This window comes from Neltuma alba, unplaced genomic scaffold (assembly GCF_004799145.2).
Source record: "Neltuma alba isolate B1F8T4 unplaced genomic scaffold, ASM479914v2 tig00011490_pilon, whole genome shotgun sequence".
NCBI lineage: Eukaryota > Viridiplantae > Streptophyta > Magnoliopsida > Fabales > Fabaceae > Neltuma > Neltuma alba.
This window is the reverse complement of record NW_021636159.1, coordinates 175,726-203,329: the sequence shown is the minus strand read 5'-3', so window position 1 is coordinate 203,329 and position 27,604 is coordinate 175,726. Positions and strand designations below refer to the sequence as shown.

At 32.8% G+C, this 27,604-nt stretch overlaps 2 protein-coding genes across 7 annotated transcripts in view; both read right to left on the bottom strand.

The window, feature by feature from the left end:
- The window catches only part of LOC114714185 (UMP-CMP kinase 3), a 36,779-nt gene extending 9,442 nt beyond the window's left edge, over positions 1–27,337 (bottom strand). The window contains exons 1-2 of one of the 3 annotated variants that reach the window (XM_028898908.1): positions 27,299–27,337; positions 26,398–26,459 (exon numbers count right to left, since the gene is read on the bottom strand). In XM_028898908.1, the coding sequence (XP_028754741.1) occupies positions 26,398–26,427 (30 nt within the window). In that variant the 5' untranslated portion in view covers positions 26,428–26,459; positions 27,299–27,337. The remainder of the gene's footprint in view (positions 1–26,397; positions 26,460–27,298) is intronic. The other 2 variants (XM_028898909.1, XM_028898907.1) reach the window with 2 other exon arrangements.
- On the bottom strand, positions 11,662–26,416 carry LOC114714183 (nucleolar GTP-binding protein 1). 4 transcript variants are annotated; one of them, XM_028898900.1, is made up of 16 exons: positions 26,398–26,416; positions 25,597–25,647; positions 22,411–22,597; positions 21,846–21,967; positions 19,160–19,280; positions 18,994–19,058; positions 18,772–18,885; positions 18,519–18,593; positions 17,751–17,789; positions 17,603–17,674; positions 17,401–17,514; positions 15,314–15,385; positions 15,185–15,221; positions 14,359–14,471; positions 13,150–13,356; positions 11,662–12,108 (listed from the first exon to the last, which is right to left on the bottom strand). In XM_028898900.1, the coding sequence occupies exons 3-16, from the start codon at positions 22,490–22,492 to the stop codon at positions 12,031–12,033; spliced, it is 1,311 nt and encodes a 436-aa protein (XP_028754733.1). In that variant the 5' UTR covers positions 22,493–22,597; positions 25,597–25,647; positions 26,398–26,416; the 3' UTR covers positions 11,662–12,030. The 4 variants fall into 4 exon arrangements, with proteins under 4 accessions (XP_028754733.1, XP_028754735.1, XP_028754734.1 ...); XM_028898902.1 differs by lacking the exon at positions 26,398–26,416 and having other exon boundaries at positions 11,662–12,072; positions 25,597–26,382; XM_028898901.1 differs by lacking the exon at positions 26,398–26,416 and having other exon boundaries at positions 22,411–22,589; positions 25,597–26,381.
- Positions 27,338–27,604: the final 267 nt, after the last annotated feature.

Below are 27,604 nucleotides of genomic sequence, written 5' to 3'. Positions count from 1 at the left end.
TATTTTAGGGTGCAAATATCAAACATGTGAGGCGTGCAGTGAACGAAGCAGCGGACTGGTTGGCAAAGAAAAGCTTGACAGCACAGCCGGGCTTTCATACAGTGGTACAAGTGCCTGATGAGCTCAATAGCATCATTGTAATGGACAAGGGATAATTAGCCTTGGTTTACCTTCTCGTTATAAAAAAAAAAAAAAATTTAGGGTGCTGGATGCATCTTAACTCTATTTTAATTTAATAAAACAAATGCATATTAAGTATATAAGAGGTTAACATGATTCATATTTCCTCTAATTTCTCCAAGTTTAAAAACCTATCATATGAAGTGGTTAATAGCGTTAATAGAGTTGTGAATATCGTTACAAGAGTTATCAATCAAATTACGGATGATGAAAAACTTTCTGTTTAAAAGTTTGAAAAAACACAAGGTTAATGGTGTTAATTGAGTTGTGAATATTATTATAAGAGTTGTCAATCACGTTACAAATATTTTTTTAAAAAAGCCACCAGTCCTCAAAAGCTTTGATGATTAGTCAATGGCCAACCGGGCGGTGAGGGTGACTTGTGGCTTTTAAAAAATAATAATAATTGCAGCGACCAATATTATAAATTTACTAATGTTTTAAAATTTTAATTTAGTCCTTATGACTAATTTGGAACTTATTTAATTTACGTGTACCTTTTGGGTTTTTGAAACTCAATTATCATTTTTTTCTGAAATTTTTTATTTAATATGTTTCACCAAGTGACTTTTTTTTTTTGACCGGAGTTTCACCAAGTGACTTGTAATTTTAGAAATTGTTTATAATAACAAGGTTTCCCACATGCATTCAGCACTTTGATCTTATTTGCGAGATGTGTCTACCATCTTGATATTATTTTTCTAATACGTCTAACACACTGATATTACTTGTTCAGTTACACCCAACACCATAATCTTATTTATAGTTTAGAGTGTTGAATGCATTATATATAAAATTAGAGTGATGGTGTCACAAAAAAAAAAATCATGACACATACTGAGATGTACCATAAATAAGATTAAGATACTAAATGCACCTAATAAATAAGATGAGAGTGATAGATGTTATCTTAGTTTGATAACAATAAAGTATATCCCATAAGAATTGTGACAAGGAATTTAATACCATGCCAGACTCATTCTAAAAAAGTCTCTCTCATTGAACTTTCAACACGCAGTCATGATGCTATTACCTAAATTTACCAGACATGAAGCAGAAAAGTAAGAATGTAAGGATTAGCCTTAATTAATGGTAGGTTAGGTCTCCGAAAGATTAGGTTGGATTTCATAAGGATAAAAAATTGAGATCTCTTTCCTAGGAGCTACTGAAAATGCCCATCAAATATTTATTTTTTCATTCTTGTAATTTATCCTTTTCTTGGACTAATGTAATTTGTCTGAATCATTTTACCTTAATTTTATAATTCTTGGACTGATATTTTCCTCTTTTATAATTTGTCCGATAAAAGGGTTTCATAAACAGGACAAAAAATGGTTCCATGAGATGCCACAAAAAGGTTTCAAGATTAGGGGGTGTTTGGATGAAAACTAAACCATGGTTTCAGAAGTGATTTTCTAGTCTACGAGATAAATATGTGGAGGAGTTTATCTCAATTTACAGAAAAGTGCTTCTCAGAAGCACTTTTCAAAGTATCCAAACACCCATCTTTTTTCCAGGTGGGTATGCACATTTGAGAATTGAATGGTAGTCATTATAACCACACAGAAAAATATTCGAAAAATATTCAATTTTTTCTAATGAAACAAGCAGAAAAAATATTACTCTAATAAATAATAATAATGTGTGTATATATGAAGTTAAGATTAAAATTATTATGCACCTCAATTTATGTGCATTTCTTTGGATTTTTGATATACCATGCAATATTCCAGGTCCAAAAATAATAATAATATAACAAAAAGATATACCTTGCAATATTATGTTGACCAGGTGGGTCTTGTTTTTATCATAGTTATAAACTGTCATGGTTATAAAAGTTAGAATGAACTGGCCAGATACGTGGGAAAAATTAGCAAATTAAAACCTGATTCTGTCCGCATATATTTTAGAACTAGACCAAAGAACAAACTAGTCCATATCATTCAAACCAATGTTCTAAGAGCTAGATTAGGTATTAAATCGGAAAACTCAACAAGTTTCAATTTTCATGATTCAATTGATTAGATTGATGTTAAACCAATAATATAATAATTAAATAAAATTTAATAAAAATAATGATATGCATATTATGTGTGTGTGTGTATATATGAATTTACTGTAAGTATAATTATCAATACAAAAATACCATAATAAATGAATTAATGAAATAACACCATATAAATTACAAATGATATGACTATATGTGTTTTTTCAGAAAGTCAATTCTTTTCTTTAAACTTTTTGATAAGTTTTTAAATTTTCAGCCTTCGCTTTCTTTAGATCCAAATGATTTAATGACAATTCATCTCCATTCCTAACCTGACTCAAACATTGAAAACAATTTTCTTATTCAAATTGAGCTGCTGGCAAGTCCAATCACAATCCAACTAATGGAAGTATTTGGTCTAACTCTTTAATCATTGGGCTGAACAACACCCCATACCTTTTTTTTATTTTATGGGTTCATTGCTCGAGTCCGTAATAGATCATCCCCTCTACCCTTCCCCCCTGCTACTCCTTTACCCTTCTTTTCCCCTCTACCACTATTGTTCTCTTTTTCTTTTGAGTAAAAACTGTATTTTAGGGAATAACCTATCAAATCATATAAAAGATAGAATCATTTATCAAAATCTACCTCAAGACAACTCAGTAGAAGGAGATCAGGGATGCAGAAAAGATCGATCATCATGTGTGAGGATTTAGGTAACAAATCAGTAGCACCTAAATCCTCCTTTTTAAAATTATGTAAAAATATAAATTTTGAAATGCTAAAATTTGATCTGAACAATTCACAATTGTAATTTAAAAAAGTAAGAAAAAATCTACTTTACAATAATAGTAGTTATGAATTGTTTAGTTCAAATATGAACCATTTAAATTTATTGATATATTTTATGTAAAATTATAATATTTTTATAAAATATTAATTCTGAATGATTAAAATTTTAATCCAATTGTAATAAGGGGAAAATGAGGGTAGTGGAGAGAAATGGTAGGGGATGTAAGTATACGAGAGGAGTTTTATTTCGAACTACATGAAAACACTTTTAAAAATTGCTTTTTTGATGAACCAAACACCCTCTAGGTCTAGCCAATAACCCGTGCTTATCATCACAATAAGAACCAATACCAGATGGTCATCATTGATATGAGATTTAAGTTGTTCAAATCTAATAATCTTAATTTAAAGTTTTGCTTCAACTTTCACCCAACCTATCACTTGACAAGCCTACAATTTTTATATAAAAGTAGCATAAAAAATAATATCTATTAGTGGCAAAAAAAAAAAAGGTGCAACTGAAAATTACACACACAAGACTTGCTTAGATTTTGGTAAGCTCCAAAAATTCAATTCACCTAAAATTTCTTGTTTAACCCTTACCTTATATTTGGTAGAAGGAAATTGGAGGAGAGGGGAGAAAATTCTTAATGACTTCAATTTAAAAAAAATTTTAAATGGGGTTAAAGATTAATAATTAATTTTTCTTACTCCTTTATCTTACATCTTTTTATCAAAATTTTATAACCCCACTTCTTTAATTTTTTAAATTGAGCTCATTAAAATTTCTCTTCTCCTTTTCTCTGTTTGCCTCGTACCAAACAGATCCTAAATGAAAGGCATGAACTTGACCGCATGCAAATGATTCACCTCAACTAGTATGTCAATGAATTGATTTGCTAATTTCATTCCTCTCTAGGGATTGAATTATCTCGTGTAGGATTTTTTATAAGAATAAGTTTTAGAGTAGGAAATGACAACTCCTCACTTGTTATTGGGACTTTTTAGTAGTTATTTTCTTTTCAGGGGACTCTATTGCAATTCTTCCGAAAAGGAAGAATGAGAATTAAGTCCAAGAAAGGAATATAATTACTATAAAGTCCCAATAACAACTGAGCAGCTTATCATGACAAGTTTCAGAGTAAGAAATGACAACTGATCACTTGTCATTAAGACTTTTTTATAGTTATTTTCTTTCCATGAGACTTTATTGCAATTCTCCCAAAAAAAAGAGAGAATTGCAATTAAGTCTCAAGGAAGGAACATAATTGTTATAAAGTCCGACCAACAAGTAAGTAGCTTATAATGAAAATTTTCAAAATAGAAAATGAAAGATTCCTCACTTGTTATTCGAACTTTTGGCGAGTTATTTTCTTTTCATGAGACTCTATTGCAATTCTCTCAAAAAAAAGGAAAGTTGCAACTAAGTCCCAAATAAGGAACATAATTGTTATAAAGTCTCAATAACAACTGAACAGCTTATAATGACAAGTTCTAAAGTAAAAAATAACAACTCCTCACTTGTCATTAGACTTTTTGGTAGTTAATTTCCTTTCCATGGAACTCTTGTATTTCTTCCCAAGAAAAAAAAATTATGTCAAATTCTTTATATTCATTATGTCAAGTTCTTAAAAAAAAAAAAGTTGTTAAAAAGAATAGCAACAATTGATAACAAAGTGAAAAAGGCATTTCACCAAAAAAAAACCAAACAAAAAAAAAGGTGAACAAAGTAAAAAATATTTTTTGCTAAAAAAAATCAGCAAAATTTTAGTTTCACTCCTTGCAATGGTTAAATAAACCCATTAAATGAATAGCAAGTCAGCAATCTTGATACTTGATACAGATGCAAAGATAAAGATTGCTACATAAGAAATCCAACAAAGCCTACAAATTGCAAGGAAGATTCAAAGTTCACTAACACGAGTTGCCAGCAAGTCAGAAACTCCATAATATTGACAATTGAGTTTTCTTCCGGCATCAAAATAATTAGAGATAGTCAAGTCTTTCGAAAAGTTTAACACTTTAAAATAGAGTCTTATTTTTTTTTTCCTGTGAGAGGTAAATGGTAAGTATTGTCTAGGAAAAACCTAAACAAGCAAAAAGCCATCATAACTAAAATTGAAAATAATATGAGGAAACTAGAACCAATTCAAGTTGGCATGAATGCTAAAAACTCTCACCTTTTAAGTGCGTGATTTGAGATTCAATTCCTCTATTTTTGTGTGTATGGAGCAAACCTAGTGAAAAAAGATACATTTTTTACTCTCATTATCTCAAGGATGATTAGTTTATGCTATCAATGGAATATATTCTTCTTAAAAAAAATAAAAAAAAAGCAATACAGAAGTTGTTATTTTTATGTTCAAGAAGCACCATATAGATTTGAGTAAAGTCACATGAAGCTTCTAATACATACCATCAATTATAGATTTGAGCATAACTAAGTTAGAGTGATATTTTACCATCATAAAGGACTTCAAGAGCTTTTAATAGAACTTTAGAGCACTTTCACGTAATCTTTCTGCATTTAATTACGATTATTTTAAAGTTCAGAACAAATTTTAGATATACCAAATATATTGTAACCTAAGGGACTAAAATGGAAAATTTAATTTATGGGCTTTGTTGGAATCTTCTGTCATTTATTGTATAGATTGCATATCAGTATTGATTAGGTTTTAAATAGTTTTTTATTAGACTTTATTAGCCATTACTCTCTTGTCTATTTCAAGGTGTATATATTGAGATGTAATGTATCATTCAGAAATGAGAAAGAATTATTTTTCCACGTGGTATCAGAGCATCAGGTTCAAAACCCATACACTTAGGGTTTGTGGGTTCCAAACCATATGAGAGTTCCTGTTTAGTATCTTAGGGAATTTGTGTGCATGGTGGTGTAGACATTATGGAGTCTCACTGCCAGTCCCAGAGGAAAGAGAAGGCTTCAATCAACCACCTCCCACAGTATCATGGAGAACAACACACATGTGGACCCTATGTGCTACCATAATCTTCGACTCCAATAAGCTTGCAGCTATGCATGGGGTCGTGTGGACGGGCAATACTGCTGGTAATTACTTCTATTGGTGGCAATGAGCAATTTCCAATCAAGCCCACCCCTTTTCTACGACTGGGCAACACTCCCATGATGAGCCATGGTTGTATAATGCGTGATGTATACTGTAACGTGAATTTTTTATTGCTATGGAGTTTGCTTCATATCTTTTGTCCGTCACCACTTCTGATTAATGCTATAGCAGTGGCACTATGGATACTACCAAGCATCCTGTCTAATGAGGTTAAGCCTATCACATCCTACAAAATTTAATATTAAAAAAGGGATTAAAAAATTAGATCAAAGGCCAATAGGGAAAGAAGATCGACTGAGGAAGCCAAGCATGGTACAAGATCCAGAAAGGGTCCAGACTGATATTTTCAAAATTATCGATCTAGAAAGGGCAAAATGAAAAACTTTGAGAAAAACTCTAGAAAATTCCCTAAAAATAAAAAATTAGCAAATTAGAGATTTTAAAACCTCAATAGAGGCCCTGAAGGTGAAATTGGAGTGAAAATAGCTTATTACGGAATTTCTTGAACGAGAAAAATAGTAAAAATCGGGTAAAAATAATTATTTTAAATAAAGAGGCCTCAATAATTCTTCAAAAAATCAGAAAAAATTATCTAAGTGTTTATTTAAACTTATAAAACTGATTTCATGCCTTAGAAGTGCAAGAATTAATTTTAGAATATTTATTACCGAAATCTTATTAGTAAACCCTATTTCGAAAAAAATGCAAAATAAATAGTTAGGGGTGGAGAAAAATTCTAAAGTTTTTTAGAATGCCTTCTTATATTAAAATAGGATTTTTTTTCATGGAGAAAAATTTAATTTTGGAGGCCTAAAATAATTATGAAAAGTTACAAGTGAATAGTAATCGATAAACTTTAATTTTGCTTAGAATTGATATTTTATGATTGGGCCACTTCCCTTGATCATTCCAGATCAATATTAGGCCTCATTTTGGGCCAAGAAAGCCCAAAAATTTTGTGCAAAAACATGGCCCAATATTTAAATGGATTTAAGCCCAATTAACCCTAAATATTCATGGAATAATCTTGAATTTATACACATGACATGATCAGAAATTATGAGGTATTCTCTTAGGTTGCTAAAAATCATGCCATTCATGAGGGGGAGGAGTCATATTTTATGCTCTATAAAAACCCCCTAATTACACTAAAATAGCCAAAAAAATTGACAAAAAATTACACTAAAATAACCAATACTTAAAAGTGAGCCTTAGACAGTGCATTTGAAGGAGGCAATACCAAGTTTTGGTCAAGGATTTATCAAAGCAAGTTTGAGCTTTATTTTGGTTAAGTTTAAAGCCTGTTATGGTTAGAAATTCACATTGCAATCCAAGGTTATGGTACTGCCATGTTTCAGTTGGAATGAGTATGAATTAGGGAAGGATAGAAGCCTTGAAAATGAGTTGAAATTATCATGTTTAAATGGTGTTTGGAGTGATTTTGGAAGAAAACTAAGTTAGGGTAATTAGGCATACCATTCAGCCACTTTGTGTTCTTGGGGTAGGAGTTTATTTCAATATGATTTGATGATTCCAATGAATGTAAAAAGGTGTTTTTGTATAGGAGAATACCAAGAAAAAGTGTTTAAAATCATTGGAATCAAAAATGAAATTTTTGAAAGTTGTACTACCCCATTCGGTCAAGCTAAAATAGAAGGGAAGGAATTTGATTTTGTAAAATCTGATTTAATATTTGAATTTTACATGAAAAATTGTATAAAAATTACCCAAGAGATTGATTGAAACAAAGAAGAAATAATTATGTTAAAAATCAAGGAAAAAAGGGTTTTAATTGAGCTTAAGTCAAGCATTAGTGTTTATGCTTGAATCATTGGTGATTCGGAGTATGTCTGTACTTGGAATGATAGGCACATTGTAAGAGATCAAAGAGGAACACAATTTCCCTAAAGAAGCCGAATTGAGTTGTCAACCAAGAGGTAGCATTGAACTCATAATTTGATTGCTTTCTTACGTGTTTAAATGTGTATGTGTTATGTGATTTATGTTGCCATAATATGATTGAGCAAATCATGTGATTATGTATGGAATTGTATGTCGAATATGCATTGGTATTATGTACGAGGAATGACTTATGGCTTGATTAATTGCTCTCTTCCCATACCGCATAATGATATTGATTTTATGTACAGATGCCACATTTTCACATAGCATGAATTGCATGATGATAATGGTTCTTTACTACTGATCTTTATGTTCAAATTTCACCATCTAGGAGTTGAATCAAGCAAAGACAAAGAGAAGAAAGTTACTTTGGGAGAAAATTGATTAATATGTCTCTTTAAACAATGTTTGTAATTATTGGGGATTATTATAAATTATTTTCAATGTTTGTGTTGATGATTAAGGCTAGTATGTATGTGAACATTTGCTCAAAAATTATGCTTTAGTATTGAAAGTATGAGTGGATTGATTATTTGAATTGAAAAGGAAAGAAAAATCAAATATGGTAACATAAAATGATAAAAGTTGACTTTCTAGGGGTAAAGTTTGACCAATGACATTTTAAATAATTGGTGAAGTCTGGAACTGAAATTTGACAAGATTATAGATCTCATTTTTAGCTTTAAAATAAATGATAATTCATTAAATTTGGAATTTTGTATAGAAAGTTATGCCCTCCTATAGTTGAGCATAAATTCTGAAAAATTAAAAATTTACCAAATGAACAATATCTCTATGAACGAATTATGGGAGTAATTGATGACTTTTGGATACCAATGAGCATTTTTTCTTTAAAAAACATGTCATGAGATTTCTATAGAACTTAGAACCATTTTATTTTAATTTTTCTAAAATTAGTTATGAATTTTGTGAAGATTATAATGAATAATAACCCAAATTTCAAGAAATTCAAAGTTTAAATTCTTCCAACTTTGAGCAATAAGAAATGGTTCTAAATAGTTCCAATTAAAATAAAATGAGGTACAAAAATAAGGTGTAACAAAGCAGAGCCTTACTACATCAGTGGCAAAGAGGGGAACCTTTTTCCAGGCATTACAGATATCACATGATACAATAGTACGAATTGTTGATTTGGGAGAATCCGATCACATGACTAGTTGTGTTTTACCTACACCCCATGTGGAGGTAACATCAAAGTAAAGATTGGAGATGGTTCCTTAGTATTGGTTACCGATAAAAGGAGTATTTGTATTTCAGACTTCGTAGTCTTAGAATCTACCTTACACGCGCCTAAACTTGATTGCACTCTCATTTCAATAAGTCAATTAAGCAAGCAGTCAAATTGTTTTGCTAAGTTCCACCCATCTCATTGTGTTTTTCAGGATCTATTATTTAGTGTGATAATTGGAAGTGCCAAAGAGTACAAGGGGTTATACAATTTCAAGGTCAACCAAGTAGGTAATTCACTCTCACCTATAGTAAGTCATTTTGCATGTCGATTTTATTTTATGGCATACGAGGATGGGTCATCCTAACTGCCAATACCTTCAACGATTGTTCCCTAATCTGTGTCCTAACCATGATATCAGTACCACTCATCGTGAGGTTTGTGAACTTGCAAAATATCACCGATCCTCCTACCTTAGACCCACGTATAGACCTATCAAACCTTTCATAATTAAACACAATAATGGGAAAAAAGCCATACTGATTGTCTATGTGGATGATATCGTCCTACATAGAAATGACATTAAGGAAATAGAAAGATTAAAGAAAGTCTTAACCTCCGAATTTGAAGTGAAAGATCTGGGGCAAATGCGTTATTTCCTCAGCATGCAAGTTACTAGGTCAAGGAAGGGAATATGCATCTAACAATGAAAATATATCCTGGATCTCTTGACATAATTGGAATGCTCAGTTGCAAGCCAATTGATACTCCCATTGCCATAGAAGGGAAAAGATAACAACAATGGCGATGAAAAAGAAAAGGAGGGAAAAAAAAGAAAGAACCTTATTTATGAGCAAAGATATCAAAGTTTGGTGAGATATACCTGTCACATACAAGGCCAGACATTGCCTTTACAATAAGCTTTGTGAGCCAACACATGCATTCACCAAAAGAGACCCACCTACGAGTTATGTACAAAATTTTGAAGTACTTCAAGGGTACACCAGGAAAAGGCCTATTCTTGAAAAGAGGTGAACAACCTAATATAGAAATATATGCTGACGCTGCTTATGATAGAAGATCCACATCTGGGTGTTGCACCTTTGTATGGTGAAACCTAGTAGCTTGAAGGAGTAAGAAACAAAATGTGGTGTCCAAGAGTGCAACAAAAGCCAAGCTTAAAGCCATAGCATATGGAATTTGTGAGGGGTTGTGTTTGCAAAAACTCCTCGAGGATCTATAAGTTGAGGCAAAGTTACCTGTTAAACTCTATTCTAATAGCAAGGCAGCTATAAATATGTCACATAATCCTATCCAACATGACAAAACAAAATATGTTAAAGTAGATAGGCACTTAATCAAAAAGAAGATTGAAAATAGAATTGTGTTTCTAACTTATGTTCTATCAAAGAAGCAAGTTGCCGTTGTCCTTACCAAAGGACTACCAAGACACAGTTTCGACGAATGCATCAACAATTTGGACATGAGTAATACATATGATCCAACTTAAAGAGGAGTGTAGAAATATTCTGTCATTTATTGTATAGATTGCATATCAGCATTAATTAGGTTTTAATTAGTTTTTTGTTAGACTTTATCAGCCATTACTTTCTTGGCTATTTCAAGGTATATATATTAAGATGTGATGTATCATCTAGAAATGAGAAAGAATTATTTTTCCAAAGGCTTCAACTTTTCTTTGCAATCTATTTTGATATACATTGAGGCTAAATATGATTCAAAATATGTTATTTTATTTATTTTGCGGATTGGGGTATATATACAAGAGAGAGGAGTCTAGCACAATACACAATAACATCCTCCTCCTATGTATATCATTGAATAGATTGCAATATCTACAAAATAACATACAGCAAATATTAGGAGAAAAAATACATATACTCTGCAAATTGGGCTCAATCTCTATAGTGCATATTTTCATATATTGCCAGTGCTGTAATTTATCAAGTCTACAAACAACAACCCAACCGAACTACTTCAACATTTAAGTTCTTGATAAATGAACCCATTGTAAATATGCTACATTAGATAGATTTAGGTTTTATCACCTGCAGTTAAAATTACATGAACATAGTTTTCTTTTGTAAAGTAATGAAGAAAGCTATTAAATTAACTGAACAAGCTAATACAAAAAGAGTTCAAGTACAAATTGCAAGACATGTTGATAGAAAAGAAATTGCAAAGAATTAGATAGATCAACGAAGGTAGGGCTCCTCTACAAACCATTCGAGCAAAAGTTAAGTGGGCACTAAGATGAGATCTCACTAGTGTAGCAGATAAAAGCACCTATCAACCTAAGATTAGTCCATTACCTTAAATTAAGACCAACCTAGTTTAACCTAGTTTTAAGAACAAAGGTTGTGGGGCCTAGTTTTAATATTGATCACTTTGTACAAGTATAATTACAAACACTAAAATCCAAATCAAGGTTTTTCTTTTGAAATTTGTTAGTCTGAGGTGATAACAATGACAGAGGAAGAGTTATAAGGCAAAGAACAATAAAAACATGAAAGAAAAATTTAATTATTTGTAACAATGGATTTAATTACACCAAATTTACATACAAGTATCAATGAATTGTTATGCCAAAGATGGATCGTAAAGCTTGAGGGTCAAAAAAGATTTAGTTTATATAGTTTCTTCCAGGGTTTCTAATGCATTAAGATTTCTTCATAACTCAAATCAGTGCTGTTAAGCAGCCATGTTGCAGCAGAATCTCAAGATTCACCATCTTATGCTTAATTGTTAACCACTGTCGGCCATATCACCAACCAGAGAGCAAGCCCACGTTAATACACCATGGAACTGAGGATTGCATTTTGACTGTGATGTTACTTCATAAATTTGGTGTCCTCCAAAAATTAAACCTTTCACTTTTCTTGATTCTTGATTCTATCATTGATCTTAGCCATCTGCAAATTAAGCAGCTCATAAACTCTACATTTCAGCTGCACATGAAAAGCATACTTGTATTAAGGAATTTTATAAGAGAGCACAAAAAACTTTCGCACTATATACGACCAATGTATGAGTTTGGGTGCCCTCAATTATAGCAATTGAGATCTTCATTTCAATTACCATTTCTAAATTGTTCACAATTCATTTGTATCATTTCAATTTTATCTTTCATTCATTAAACTATTTCTTTCAAATTCTACAATTAGAAGATTATTTTGATTTTATATTTTACTTCTTATGTAACCAAAAAGAAAAAAAATAAAACTGCAAAAGTATAATTCTAGACAATTCAAATTTAAAGCACATGATTCAAAGTTTGCAATGAAGTAGAGTGAGGATCCTTGATCATGCTGGTAGAGTGGGTGGAAAACTGACATTATTTCAAGAAATAGTGTTATCCAAGATAAGAAATAATGAAGAAACATGACAATGACCAATATTATTAGACCACCAAAGGTTATTTATTTCTTACATATTACAAAGTAATAGTGTCCAATTTATAAAAAGTGGTTATGTTCACTTCCATTCTTTGTGCTAAAATTTCCACGCATCTTTCATGATGGCCACTGACATAGGCAAAAGGGAAAAGGGATGAAGAAGAAAGAGGACGAGGAACAAGAAGGGATGTAAAGGGAGTATGAGAGGAAGCAGAAGGACAGAGAAGTAAAGAGATATAGGGAGAAATAAAGAGAAAGGAGGGATAGAGAATTGATGGCAAATAATCTCAGTAATAACTGATAAAAGGGTCTATCATGCAATTAACTTTAGGACAAATTATAGAGCCCTAAATACCATAATAATAACTTAAATCTAAAATTAAAAATAAAAAAAAGGGAGTCATAGTAAAAATAAAAGAAAACCTATATTAAACTTCAAGTAAAAGAAAGCATAAAATAGAAAACAACAAGAGAAAGCCTAGTAAAAATAAATTACTAAAACGTCCAATAAATCTTTCCTAATTTTCCATTCTGTCAAGAAAGATGTGAGAGTAGGGAAGCCTATTTCACTAAGAGGAATTACAAGAATCTCACCTCATGAAGTCCTTGTTCTGTTTTCACAGAGACACAAAGAGCTCCATCGGGTCCTGATTTCCGGTACTTCAACAGCTCAACTTGTTCAGGATCTGCATCTTCTGTAGCATAGATTACTGGAGCCTTCTCCAACAAATCAGATTTGGATACAACATCAAGCCACAAGTGTTCAGTAAAATTTTCCCTTATTTCTTTGTATATGGTGAACTGCATAATCAACCATCATAAACTGCTTTTACCAAAAGGAAGACAGTTGAAAACTGACCACTCCTTATCATTTATACACTCCCAACTCTCTTCACATAAAACATGACTGAGAGAAGGCAAGAAGGAAAAAAGGAAGGGGCACAATAACACTCACAAGGCTAGAGACAAGACATGCAAATTGAATGGACTCTTTTTCTTTTTCTTTTTAATTGTTCATCTGTTCCTTCCTTTCTTTCTGTGTTGTAAATGAAATAGATGCGCAGGCAACGTAGTCACCAGTCCGTATGAAAGAATAGCATGCTTCTTCCACCTAACTATACCCACAGACAAGTGCAAGGCCAGACACAAAATTTGTGGATTTTAGTAGCACAAGCTTAGTCCATTCAGTTTTACATGATACTGATTATTCTCAAGTGGGCGTCATCATTGTAGTTGTTAACAACCTCCTTAACAAATAAGAGCATAGAGATGTCTTTTTAAAGAAAATCTAGTTGTCAATATCATTCTCTTCATAATCCATACTTGTTAGATCTTATAAGTTGTGGTCTAAATTCTCTCAATTTCAGTGTATCACCAGGAAGTTCTGGGTGTTCTGAAATTCAAGCCACACCTGTTCCAGTCACTTTGAGTACTTCTGAATACTCCAAAATAAGCATCATGATCATTTTATTTTAAAAGTTTGATATGAAAATGGGTAAATTGTGAGCGTGCCTACAAACTTTTAATCTAAAACATCTTGATCATTCTACGAATTAACAAGTCAAAGAAATAAGGAAAATGCACATTATCTTTTTCTATCCATACCTGAAATGAAGCAGGCCAATAAATAATTCGTTTATTCAAAATAAACTGACATGTAAACAAGATATATATAAAATGAATTTCAACTCTTGCATTACTACCTAGAACTCTCTATATGCCGACTGATATGAAACAAGTATCACAATGCATATCAATTATTCTAATAATCAAGTTGTCACAGAAGCATGGAACTAATAGTACCTGATCAGCAGGTGAAGTGCCACACTCTCCAGAAAGGTCATGAACATATAAAATTGCAGTTGGTAAATGTGAAAGGGCAGCGAGTGTCAACTTTTCTAAATTGTTCCTGTCCTCTGAATATGCAAACCAGGAAGGAAAAAAAATTAATAAAAGAACAGAAAACAAATCAACAGTACTAAATTCAATATAGCTGATTGAGTAAATAATTGACATTCAGGCTATTCATCCTTTGGACACGCGTGTAATATCCAACAATAAGAAGCATTAGTTGTACTTATTGCATCTTATGCCCTCCCTTATAGACACGAGATCAATGAAGGCAACCCCTCTACAGGGAAAAAGGGCAACAACAAAAATTTCAGCCTACACCATATCTCCCAACTCGGTGACTCTTCTTCCTGTTGCACTAAATCATAAAACATAACCCCTAATCATTTGCATTCTATCTGCTACTGCAACTGGGATCCTAAAGTAAGATTAAATAGTAACAGGAGACATTGATCCCGATTTGACAAGCTAAAGAAAAGTAAGACCCCGAGTTTCAACCATCCAACCTCGGAAATCAGAGCTATCATCTTGCCAAAGGGAAATCCATTAAAGACTATAGCAAAATCTCTAATATAGATAACTAATATGAGCTAAAAAAAGACAAGAAATTGACCACCCAAAAGTTTATCACAACCAGACCACTCTAAGCCAAATTAATCCTCAAACCAACAAATATACAGAGGATCTGTAATAAAAGAAAATTTCATAGATACATAACAAAATGCCACTATGAAGCTAAAGGTTCATGATAGTTTAAGAAGAATGAAAGTTTCTTTACCATATTGTCTCTTCAGTAGGCCTGGTGTATCTGTAACCTACAGTTAAATGAGGTATATAATTAGAAGATGCATAGTGAAAGAAAACCTTTTAAAAAAATAATAACAAGAAGCTATAGAAAATTTTGGACCTGGAACTTCTGATAGTTCAGAACAATATGACCTATAAGAATCCCTCTAGTTGTGAAGGGATAATTGCAAACCTGAAATGCCAGAGAGAATTCAAAGGATGAAGGTTAAAGAAAACATTATATGGCCAATGGAATCTTAATTTTAAGCGCAAATGTGGTTTTGCAGCTTTTGCTGAAGCATATTATGAAAGGTATTAACAGAGTTAATCAACACCTGTAATTAAGAAAGAATAGCTTAGTTTCACATAAGCACAACACTACTGTGAAAATATGACATTTTTGCTAAAATTCCATGAAGCACATCAAAAATAACCAGGGGATTCATGGAATTAAAACATTGAGCCGGGGTCACTTCTGTCTATACTATTTTTTCTTGATTCGATACACTCATCTCCGTCATAATTATTTCATTCTTTTGCATATATATATGCCATGGACAATTGATCGAATAATAAGAAGATAAGATCTATATCTTCTCTGGTTCTTGTTCCCACCCGTGTCATTTCTCCCTATAATTCTGTTTGCCTTCATTTTTCATGGTATTAGAGATCAGGACATATTCTAGTGTTAGAAAATCATGTCTGATTATCAAACTTTATTTCCTCAAGTTACTTCATTTTTCAGTCAAAAAATGCTTGCTATTTGGTCATCCCTTGTACCATTGCACGTGCCATCCTTTAAATTTTAAATGCACTCATTTCATGGGTCGAAGAGCTGGTCATTTGCTGCCATCACTCCCCCATTTGTACCCTAGTTTTCAGATGGGATCAACAGAATTGAGTCTTTCATACTCTGAAATTTTTCACATGGTATTAGAGCTGAGGCCTGATCCAGCTAATAACGTCATGAAAACAAGAAAAATCAAGAACAACCAAAGATTATTGCATCCCCCCTTGCACTAATACCTATGTTAAAATACTAAGCACACTCCAGAGATCCCCGCTAATATCATAAATTAAAAACCAACTTAGGACCCAATAAGACCTTTTAAGGACCAAAATATTGGATAACTTCATAGCAACAACACCACCAGCAACCTTTCAGGGTGAACTACAATACCTGATAACTTCTCTATGGGTTGGAAGTGGCCGAGATCCCATTTAGCCCCCCCTAACTTTCTTCATAATTTGAATATAGCCAAAGGAGAAGTTTATAAATTCTCTCTTTTCTAACATGCTTGAAGTAGGTAGGACCAGCTACACAAAACCATCTATGAATCTAACATAGATCAATTTATTGCTAGCACTTCATAAGTGTGTTGTAGTATTGATTTGTTCCCATCTCTCACTGTCTTAAATCAGGGATAGGCCCTTCAATCTCTCTTAGCGTAGCAAGGTGGTACTGTCCATCAAAGAGAACTTCTGCCTAGCTGCTTGCCATACTTCCTGTGCTCTTTAACAATAAAAGAATTTTCCCCAATATTAGTTGTTAAGGAATTGATCAATCATGAAATTATCACGTTGCTTTCAGAATACCACATGTTTAGATCTTAGGTCATTCACTTTGTGAGGAGGGGAAGCACCCATCAAGTAGTCAACCAAGCCTTTTCCGTTTACATCAGAACACTAGATGACTACTGAAGGTAATAACTTCTATGGAGCCAATGCCCAGCGTGAAGGCAGGAGAGGCATTGTACGCTCCTTGGAGCATAAGTGGACATATCAAAGAGTTCTATCCCATCCTGTTTTTGGGTATTCAAGGCAGAAACACCACCAAATATAATAGAGGGATGGTTAGGCATGTTTTTGCTTAGAAGTGAAAAATCAGAGTGGAATGACTCTCTGGTTCAGTCTACATTCTATAAGAGTAGAAACACTAAAATATACATTCAAGCTGAGAAGTCAGACATGAGACTAATTCAGGATCGGCTAATCAAATTGCTATGAATACAAGTTAATATCAACAAAATAAATGCAGATGAAAAAAGAATATATGATGAGTAAATTATAGCTAAAATATAGGAAGAAATGAAATAATATATGTGCAGCCACTAGCTCAGTCACGCAAAACATGACAAGGAAAGAATATAGTTCAACAGAATCATAACATAGCATGCTTAAAAAACAGTCAAGGATTCTGTTGCACACCTCAGGCTTTCCAGTAGAGAGTACACGAACCAAAGAAGATTTGCCTACATTAGGAGCTCCAACAAGGCAGAGCGTAGGTGTTTCCAAGTTAATTACAGGCATCGCTCTTAAAGTCTGCAAAGTTTAAAAGTAGATGCACAATATAGCAAAGGAAACAATTGTTTGAAAAGAAAAGTCCTAATCCAATAGTTCTCCCAAATACCTTAGCAATGCCCAACAAATCATCAACAACTTTCCCTTCTTGGGCAAATATATCTTCAACTCTTTGAATGCCCTGCTATAAATATAATGTGTAAGAACCATCACAACAAGTAACAAAGAAGATGTTCCAAATAAGATAGAAAGAACACCTGATTCAGTCTCTCTTCTGCTTCTCTCTTTGATGAAGACTACTTGAAATCATGGTATCAAAATGTTTAGAAAAAGACGGCAAGAGAAGCAACAAGATGTTTGCATAAGAGAGATATCAAACTATTGAATCTTAAAAAATTCAATATTGAGTCACAGCATGCATGTACAACTAACTCATGATCTGTGAAGATTAGGTGAGAGGGAAGAGAAAAGGAGATAGAAATTGGGCATATATTTTGGGTGGTGGGGTCCAAAGAGGGTATGCATGCCATGAGTGAATGGCCGTGGAAAGCCTATGCCCCTCAAACAAAAATTAAAACAGAAACTTAGCTATCACTACTGCTTTTAGGATGAAACAAGGAGGCCATAAAAATCGTCAATTTTTTAAACATAAAGCATAACATAGACAAGAAAATTTATTGCTTTTATCAAGCCAAGAACAAGTTACAACGAACACCTAGTACACGCATAAAAGACTTTCACTAATGCTTACATTAAATCTTACAATACAACAACAACAAGAAGCCTTATCTCACTAGGCAAAGTCATCTACATACTAAATCTTACCATATATCACTATAAATAAAGCCTTTAAACAGCATGACAACTACATAATGTTATCTACCCCAGACGTATGTTAAACTTAAAAACATCCAGAGTAGAGTTATTTAACACACACACACACACTAAAAAAATTGATCCAATACACACAAAACCAAATAAACTCTAATTTCACCATCAAGATGTGAGTTACTAACTAGACAAACCTTAGCACAAAGTGAAGCATGTTCCTTTCCAACAGATACCAACTTCTTCCTTAAAGCATCTACATTTCCCAAGACCTGTTAGATAGTACATCCGCAGTCAACAAAATCATGATATTGTACAATTGTGGCAAAAATGTCTAAAAGAACAAGATTAAATCCATGGTCAACAAAATTTGTACTCAAAGGATTTACAACGGCAATGGAAGCCCAAAATAAATGTTCTAATTGCTGAAGAGCAATTTTCCTTATATACCATTTCATAATATCCATCTCCAAGAGTCAATTCAATGAGAGACCTTTCATAGGGATGAAGATATGTTTTCTTTGGAAATTTCTCCACATAAGTCCTCAAAGGAACAGCCAGTTCCTGAAAATATTTGCAATGTCAATTTTTACTACTTTTTTCTAAAAATAGAATGTGGAAGTTGTAACAAACATTAGAATAACATGAAATGTATGGAAGTTAAGAATATACTTTCATCAATGCATCAAGTTGCTTTGCACCCTTGTTCTTCTCCCTTTTTGCAGTGTTAACGATGCCTAGAGTTTAAAGAGACTAAAAATTAATATTAACAAAACGTTCATTGATGGAAGACAGACATGCTAAGATTAAACAAAAGAATATCATTTTAGTCAAAAACCTTTTGTTGGAGAAACTCTTCTTGCCTTCCTTAGTGCTGAACCAAGAACGTCAATAGATGGCATCACCATGGGCAGCTTTTGAAATGCTCCTATGGCTTCTAATTTTCTAAATTGTTTTTCCTGCCATCGAATATCTAAATAGTAACCACAATTTGGTCTGCACAACTATTTTAATTTAACATATTGTAAAGAAAGAATAACAAAGATTTGATAGTCACCACAATACTCAAAACAGATTTGAGATCTTAAAGAATAGCAAAGAATGTAAAAAACCTAAGTTGTAAAATTATAACATCCAAAACTATACTCGTACTCAACAATTGAGACATGGAGAAGAAACTTAGAATCGAAGGGTTTCCGTTTGAGTAGAAACAGAAAGAATATATGCATTGCATTTTTTATAAGAGACAAGATAGAACAGATTTGGAGGTCAAATTGGGAGATCAAGTCATTCCACAAGTGGACAAGTTTAAATATTTGGAATAAATTATCCTAAATGATGATGAAATAGATGGAGATGTTAGTCATATAATTCAAGCTGGGTGGTTTAAATGAAGAAAAACGACAAGAGTTATCTGTGATCGGAAAAGTTGGAGTGGCTGCTATTGATAAGAAAATGGTAGAAAACCGATTGAGATGGTTTGGTCACGTGCAAAGAAGCCTTGAAACACGCTGGTGAGAAGAGTTGATCAAATAGTATGAAGCCCTCTAAAAAAAATAGAGGAAGGTCGAAGACAACACTTAATGAAATCATTAAACAAGATCTTTCAATTAATAATATATCCAAAGATTTGGCTTTGGATAGAGTTCAATAGTATTATGTGATCTATGTAGCCGACCCCACCTAGTGGAATAATGTTTTGTTATTGTTGTATACTCATACTCACACAAGCCAAAGTAATAAAGAAGCAAAAATAAAAAGCGGATGGGGAATATCTTGAAGATGAAAGTAATCCCTTTAACATCTAATCTATGATCACTCATCTATAACACTCAGTCTCCATAAAAATGCAATTAACATGTGGAAAACAAAAAGGACAGCTTCATTTCTTGATGCAGAAATTCAGCTTTAACATCATTGCCCCATATGTTTTTAATTGTCACCAATTTACACATAGAAAATAATAATTACCCTTCCCAAGTAATTTAGGCTTTGTTAGATTTATATTGCTTTGTTCATCTCTATTTGTTTTAGCATAACTTTTTGTGTGCCCCAAACTTCCTTCTTCTTGAGAACAAAAAAAGTGACAATCAAGCAAGTATATTAGAAAAGAAAGAAAATTTCAATGCAAAGATAGCCAGAATTATTAAGCCTACCATTACATCAATATGAGAAAGAACAACAACAACAAAGCCTTATCCTACTACGTGGGGTCAACTACATGAAATGCATGACACCATTGAGCTCTATCCAAAGCCAAATCTTTAGATATAGGCCTTCTTCTACTCCTTTTTAAAGGACTCCATACTATTTAATCAACTCTTCTCACCGGCGCGTCCCATTTTCTCATCAATAACAACCATTCCAACTTTTCCTTGTATATGTTCATTACAGATCTTGTCTCAGCATTCTCATCTCGGCAAATGTCACTTTATATTCATGTTGTCCCTATAAAATCCAACACTCACTGCCATATAGCATTGCTAGTCTTATAGCAGTGTAGTAAAACTTTCCAATATGAGAAAATGGTATATCAATATGAGAAAGAACAAAAAAAAAAAAAAAGGAAGGAATGAAGGAAGGAAGAAAAATGACTAAATCATTAATGCCCCCCAAACTGTTTGAAAAATCTATGGGAAAGCATAACAACGAAGTGATAATTAAAATATATATATATATATATATAAATCCATTTTTCGCCAAATTGATATTCTAGTAGACACCTGAGGGGGATGAGGAACCTTCCCCCAAAAGCTAGTCATTGAGGTAGGAAAATCAGCCTATTTATATACCCTGTACAACATTCCACACTACCCAATGCGAAATAAGGCATCACATACCATTCAATGGAATAACAGGCCGTGGGGAAGAGAACACTATATAGGAAAGAAACCAGCCCAAAAAGAGGTTGAAGCATGCTTCATGTATGCTAAAAGAAAGGAAGGCCAAGCCCAACCTGAGAATAAGAATGAACCCACAACGGGGAGACAAAATAAGCAAGATCTCATGTATAGACGCAAGGAGAAGCGAGAAGAATATTGGAAGGGGAAATGATTTGAAGGGTATGGAATTCCTTGTAGTCAGAGGAGAGAAACCTGGTTATCAAATGCTAGGGAGGAGCGGGTGCTTAGCATCCATTTTTAAGTTTTATTTTCTATGCTCCATTTCAAAGTCAACATGAGCGTACTCTCAGCGGTTCAACCAATGTTACAGTCCTTAATCCATCCTTGAAGCCAAGCCTGAGCTTGCCATATAAATAATAGAACATAAGTTCCATAATATTCCAATTAGGAAGAGAGGTAGCATGTTACAATGCTATACTGCTTTGATAATATTCCAATTAGGAAGAGAGGTAGCATGTTACAATGCTATACTGCTTTGTCTTCAATCAATTGAGAGGATTGAGTGGCTAAGCTATCTTCTGTAAGATTCATATAAGTTTACTTTAGCTCCATCTACAGTACAGGATAACATTATTCTACCTCACACAAGGTACAAAATAAATGAAAGGAAGAAATTCATACTTTGTTATTCTTGTCTTCGATCTGCAAAGTGGGAACATAGCTTCCATTAGCAACTTCATATGAGCTAGTTTGTATGTTCTTACAGAAGTGGATGATTGGATGCTTCTTGACATGGAGTATTCCTGCATTTAGTACACAATTATAGGAAATAGAAGGATTCTCGAAAGGAGAGGTGAAAAATTGAAACTTTGAGAAAATGCAAGTTTTTGAGGCAAAGGATAAGAATAGATAAAAATAAATATAGAAAACAAATCACAATACTAGCAAGTACGTATTTGAAAAAAGCGTTTGTATAGAGTTATTGAAAACATAATAAAGAATCATCTTCCTCCACTAAGTACATTGCACAAACCAACTAATAATTTAACCACGCAACTTTTGAACCAAAATTAAAAGGCAACCTTGGTATTTGGGAAGTTGGAAAATGGACAGCACGATATATGAAAAATTGAGATATTATTGTCATCATCCAAGGAAGAATGAAGAAGAAAACCAATATGAGAAGCCAAAGAAAGACCTCAGAAAGCAAACAGCAAACTCAAAGTTCAAAACTGGGATGAACAACCTTTGTAATATTTGGAGCTTCCGATGAGTGTAGCAAAGTAAGGAGTTTGCCCTTTGAGAAAGAGAGTTGAAGAGGCTCTCATTTCGGGGGTGGCAATGGCTAATGTCAGAGGATGTCAGCTTGGAATTGCTCTGTGATGTTTCAGCGTCTAGCGGATAATGCGTTCGCGTTCGGGTACTCTATAAAACTAAGAGAGAAAATGACAGTAAGGTTCCATGAAACACAAAATACTACAAAAAAGTCATAGGAAATGTGATAATGAATCTGAAGTCCCAAAGGGACTTGAGTGCAATTTGGTGAAGTGTAAAATGATGCTTCTGCCCCTAATGAAATGCATCCACAGTAACTAAAAGTTGTCCTGTTTTTCAATCTGAAAATCATCACTCAATATGCAAGAAGCAAGGGGGAAAAAACTCAAACTTCATTTTGTTTCTTCCCCATTCCTATATGAAAATCTCATCCCACTCCACTCATGTCAGTCATTGGCAAAAATTACTTGTGTTTTTGGTTTGGTATGTGTTTGGTCATCTAAGTTGGGTTTTTATTAGGGGTGAGTAGGTTAATTATGGGTATTCTGTTTCTAGGTATATTATGGGTGAGTTGAAAGTAAGCTTGCTCTGTTTGGGCATGGTTCAGGGGGAATTGATAAGAAAGATGAAGATTGGTATGGCTAGAAATCCTTACTGCGAAATAAAAAAATATGTTGTTAATATGGACCGTGACAGTTATCAATATAGCTTCTTAACTTGTCAATAATAATAGTGGTATGTAGATTTATATTAACCGATTTTTTGAATTTTTTACATAAAGGCAATTACCTTCTATACCCTTAACTCATTGGCAGAAGTTACAAAAAGAGAAAGAAGAGGCAATGAAGAAGGGTGAATAGTCACATGAGACAAAAGAAAAAGAAATGACAAAAAGAATTGCCACTTCGAACCTAGATAAATAATGGCAAAAGAATTTTTTTGTAAATAGAAGTGACGGATTTTTTTTGTAAATGTCACAATACACACAAACAGTTAGTTTGATACTTGATACATGCAATTGTATTTTTTTTAATGGGTTATGAAATTGATGTAATTATATGTATATAAAGTTGTAAATGAAAGTTAGCTGTGTATTACGTTCTGATGCATAATTAGTTGTCATTATCCGCTTATTGTCAATATATTCTTTGTCACTTATCACTCGCTACACTATCAGTTGTCAATTAATGTGCTGATATAAATTTGGAAAAATGTGATTTTATGCTACATAATGTTATACAACGTCATATAATATCACTAATTTCTCAAAACTAATCCTTGTTTTTTTAATAATATGATATAGAATCGTTATTAAAAGTCAATCATCACTTATATGAAGTTATGAAATCATTTGTCATGAACAACGCATTTACTTGTTAACAATTTTAGTGCGACTTGTCAATGGTTGCCCTATCACTTGTTAATTTATTTGCTTATATAAGTTTGGAACAAATGTGAATTGACGTTATATAATGTCTATTCTGATACATGAGTTTATTTTGCTGACTAAAGTTACTTTCTTTGTTACAGTTTATAATAAGGACAACTTGATCCTTATATATATATATATATATATATTTTTATAATAATTCTTGTGGTGTTCGTGTCTCCTCCGGGTTATATTATTTATTTTTTAAAAAATAAAAGGCAAACCAATTCTCAAAATCATATATATCATCAGGAAAATTATCAAGTTATAGTACCACTATTAATAAGTCAAGATGCAAACATTAACAATTGATGCAAAAAAACATTCATTCAAATTTGCAATTCCATTATATTTCACTTAAAATAGAATTATTACATCATCTTATATTATATTATAATCCAAATGTATTACTAAAATTTATGTTAATTAAATTATATTTTTTCAAAACTTAAGCAGATTCACAATGATGTCATTGACAAGCCACAATACCACCATTAACAAGTGAATGCGTTATTCATGACAAGTGATTTCATAACTTCATATCAATGATGATTGACTTTTAATAAAAATTATATATCACATTATTAAAAAAAATAGATTAGTTTTGAAGAATTAGTGATATTGTATGACATTGTATAACATTATGAAACATAAAACAAGAAAGTATGAACCAAAATTTCCATGGATTGATAGAGTTGCCAAGTGACCTGCTGTCAAAGCACCAGTTGACCATGAACAAAAAACATGGCAGCACATGACAAACAGCACCAAATTACCAAGTTTCCTAGGCTTTGTTCAAGTGTTTTTGGAGAAAACACTCAGACATATTGTTAGTGTATAAGAACTAAATCAGTTTCTTTTTCTGTCAACTTTCTTATTGTTGTGTGTGTGTGTGTATTGTTTAGATTTTTTTCCTTTCAAGCTATACCAATCTCTAGAATGAAAACAGATTAGTCATGTACTTTCAAATTCACAAGTTAAAATACTTGCCTACTAAGAAAACCACTTTTCTGCAGCTACTCAACCAAGTAACTGATAAAGATTATACTTGTAAAATAGAAATCTTGGGGAAAGTTAAATGCATTAAAGAAACTGTTATTTAAAGGCTAAAACACCATCTTATTTGTAGCATTACACCACAAAAAGACGGAAGCTCTGATGCCAAATTTACATAACAATCAAAGGCCTTACATCATTGCTACTATCTGAAGGAAGTATAGGCTGTTTTGATACTGAAAGTACGACAACCACTGAAACTACTACCAAGTTAATTAAGAAAGTTATTGAGTTCTTAAAGAAAGACAAGTCTATGCATAAATCTTTTTGTGCCCTACGATTTTAATTCCAAATAATAATGATGATGAATTCAATGAGGGTAATGCAAATCCCATTAAAACACATTGATTAAGTCGGTTGAAATAATTTTATAAAAGGAAATTTACTCAGTATACAGATTTTAAGGTCTTCAAAATAATTGATCATATTTACAACCTGATCTCTTCAAATTAACAGATCAGACTTTTGTGTGTTCAAGAATTAAATGAGGTATACAGGATATGATACATGGGGGAAGCTTGCAAACAGAAATTTAGTGAGCCATCAGCTTGACTAAATCAACATCAATTCAAAGCTTATAAAGAAAGAAGAAAGGTCAGAATTTCTCCCAAGTCAACCATAGAATAGCAAAACAAAAACTGCATCATTTGAATGCTCCCAATTTGTGCTCACCTAACACAAAAACACTGTAGGCTTTTTCTCTACGGCATTTCCATTTGCATCCTATGAGCCAATGAAGAACCCCAAAAAGTAAAAGTAACAAAAAGGAAAAAAGGGAAAGGAACAGTTAAGATTAATCATGCAAAATAATGATAAAATAGATGACCAGAAAAAAAAATTGACAACACAAGGTTTTCAGTTTGCCATGATTGTAAGTATCCAAGGTATAATTTGCCAGAGTTAAAAAAAATGATCAAATAAATGCTGACGAAAATATGACAGACAAAGTATATTTCAGATTTGAAGCTTGATATGATTGAGTTTAACGAAGCTATAACCTGCCAGATCTAACAACAGGAAAATGATAGAATAAACGACAAAACAAAAACGACAGACTATTTGAGGTTTGAAGTTTGTTATGATAGTAAGTAACAAAACTATAATTGGCCAGAGTTAGCAACATGATAATCCATGGCATCTAACCGAAACATGATAATCCAAATGTCTAAGATTTGGTATCAGTTTGTATCAACTTATCTTAAGTGATATTGTACTGCACGAGATAAATATGTGAAAAGAGTTTTGTCTTATAAAGCAAAAAAATGATTATTTGTAGTGAAACCAAACAACCACTTACATGAGTTAAAAAAAAGGAAGGAAATAAAAGGGGGGAAATTTTCACAAAGTTCAAACTTCAAGAATTCTATATGGCAGAAGGAAATACAATGTTCTCCTCAATTTAATATGATTTTCAAAAGAATGATCTTCATTTCTTAAGTGCTGGAAGTGAATGTGCATAAGGAACAAAAATACCTGGCTTGCTGCTTCAACAACTGTTCCCATGAGTACCTATTAAATGCCGTACCAAAAGGTATCTATTAAAAAAAAATTATTATTTGTCCAAAAACTACGATTTTAGGTAAGCAGTTAGTATAGGGCAAAGGCCAATCATCAGACGTCATAGAGCGAAGCAGCCATTGAGGTTTCAATCAAAGCAAAAACATGTACATGTTAAGATAGGGGTATAGGCAAAGAACAATAAATTCAGCTAGGATAAAAACTTAATTTGAGTTCATATATTCATTATTTACAATTTAAACTCTCGCATCCTTTGAAAATTAGCTATTTGCAGAAATTGATTCGTAGAATCATAGTGGTATTCACTGTTCAACAGATCAAGGCAGAATCTTGACAGATCTTCATACAACAGATCAAATCTTCTTTGAAGTAAACAAATTTCCAGAATTAGATCCAGACAAAAGACAGCTCTGAAGTATAGTTAGCATAAAATGCATGCAAAATTAACAAACAACCAGAAGAAACCATTTTTATTCTAAAAGAGATTAGAAAAGGAGAAAAAATAGGACAACGAAGATTTTAAAAATTGAAAGAAATATCATTAAACTCGTCCAATCCCCCCTCCAAAACCCAAAATGACATGCAGCCACTACAAAGTTGAACGATGTCAAACAGAGCAACAAAATGTTGCCTTTCAAACGGTATCATTCTGGGTCTGACGCAGGCTGTCAGTTCACAGAATGGAAACTTCATAGATCCCAATCAAAATTCGGATCTATGCAAAATATTCAAAATTTGAGGGGTACAAGCAAAAAATTCAAATGGGAAGAGATCAAAGCCGAAATTTTGAAAATGTCCTCAATTTAAAGAGATATGAGAGATGCAAACTAAATTCCAAGAGATTGAAGCAGCGTACCTTTGAGAAAAGAAGATGAGTACGTGAACAAACGAGAGATCTGAACTAAGCTGGAGAGGAGGGAGACACGGATGCGAATTTGGCAAAAGGAACTTTGGCTCCTTAAATAAAATGACCAGATAACGCTAGTCTCGGTCGTTTTGGCGTTCAGGGGCAATATCGTAGGTCCGTTTGGGACCACGTTTGGGCCCCCAAACGTGCGTCCCAATTTGGCTTTTAGGGGGTGTTTGGGTTCCAACCCAAACTATGGTTTGGGGATCCAAACCATGATTTGGGAAAAAATCACCCAAACACCCTTAAAAAAAC

Coding starts and splice junctions, on each gene's coding strand:
- LOC114714183 (XM_028898900.1), bottom strand. CDS start 22,492: ATGAGAGCCTCTTCAACTCTCTTTCTCAAAGGGCAAACTCCTTACTTT. Junction 19,059..19,159: donor AAGAGTTTCTCCAACAAAAG/GTTTTTGACTAA, acceptor TTTAAACTCTAG/GCATCGTTAACACTGCAAAA. Junction 12,109..13,149: donor CAGAACAAGGACTTCATGAG/GTGAGATTCTTG, acceptor TTTCATGTGCAG/CTGAAATGTAGAGTTTATGA.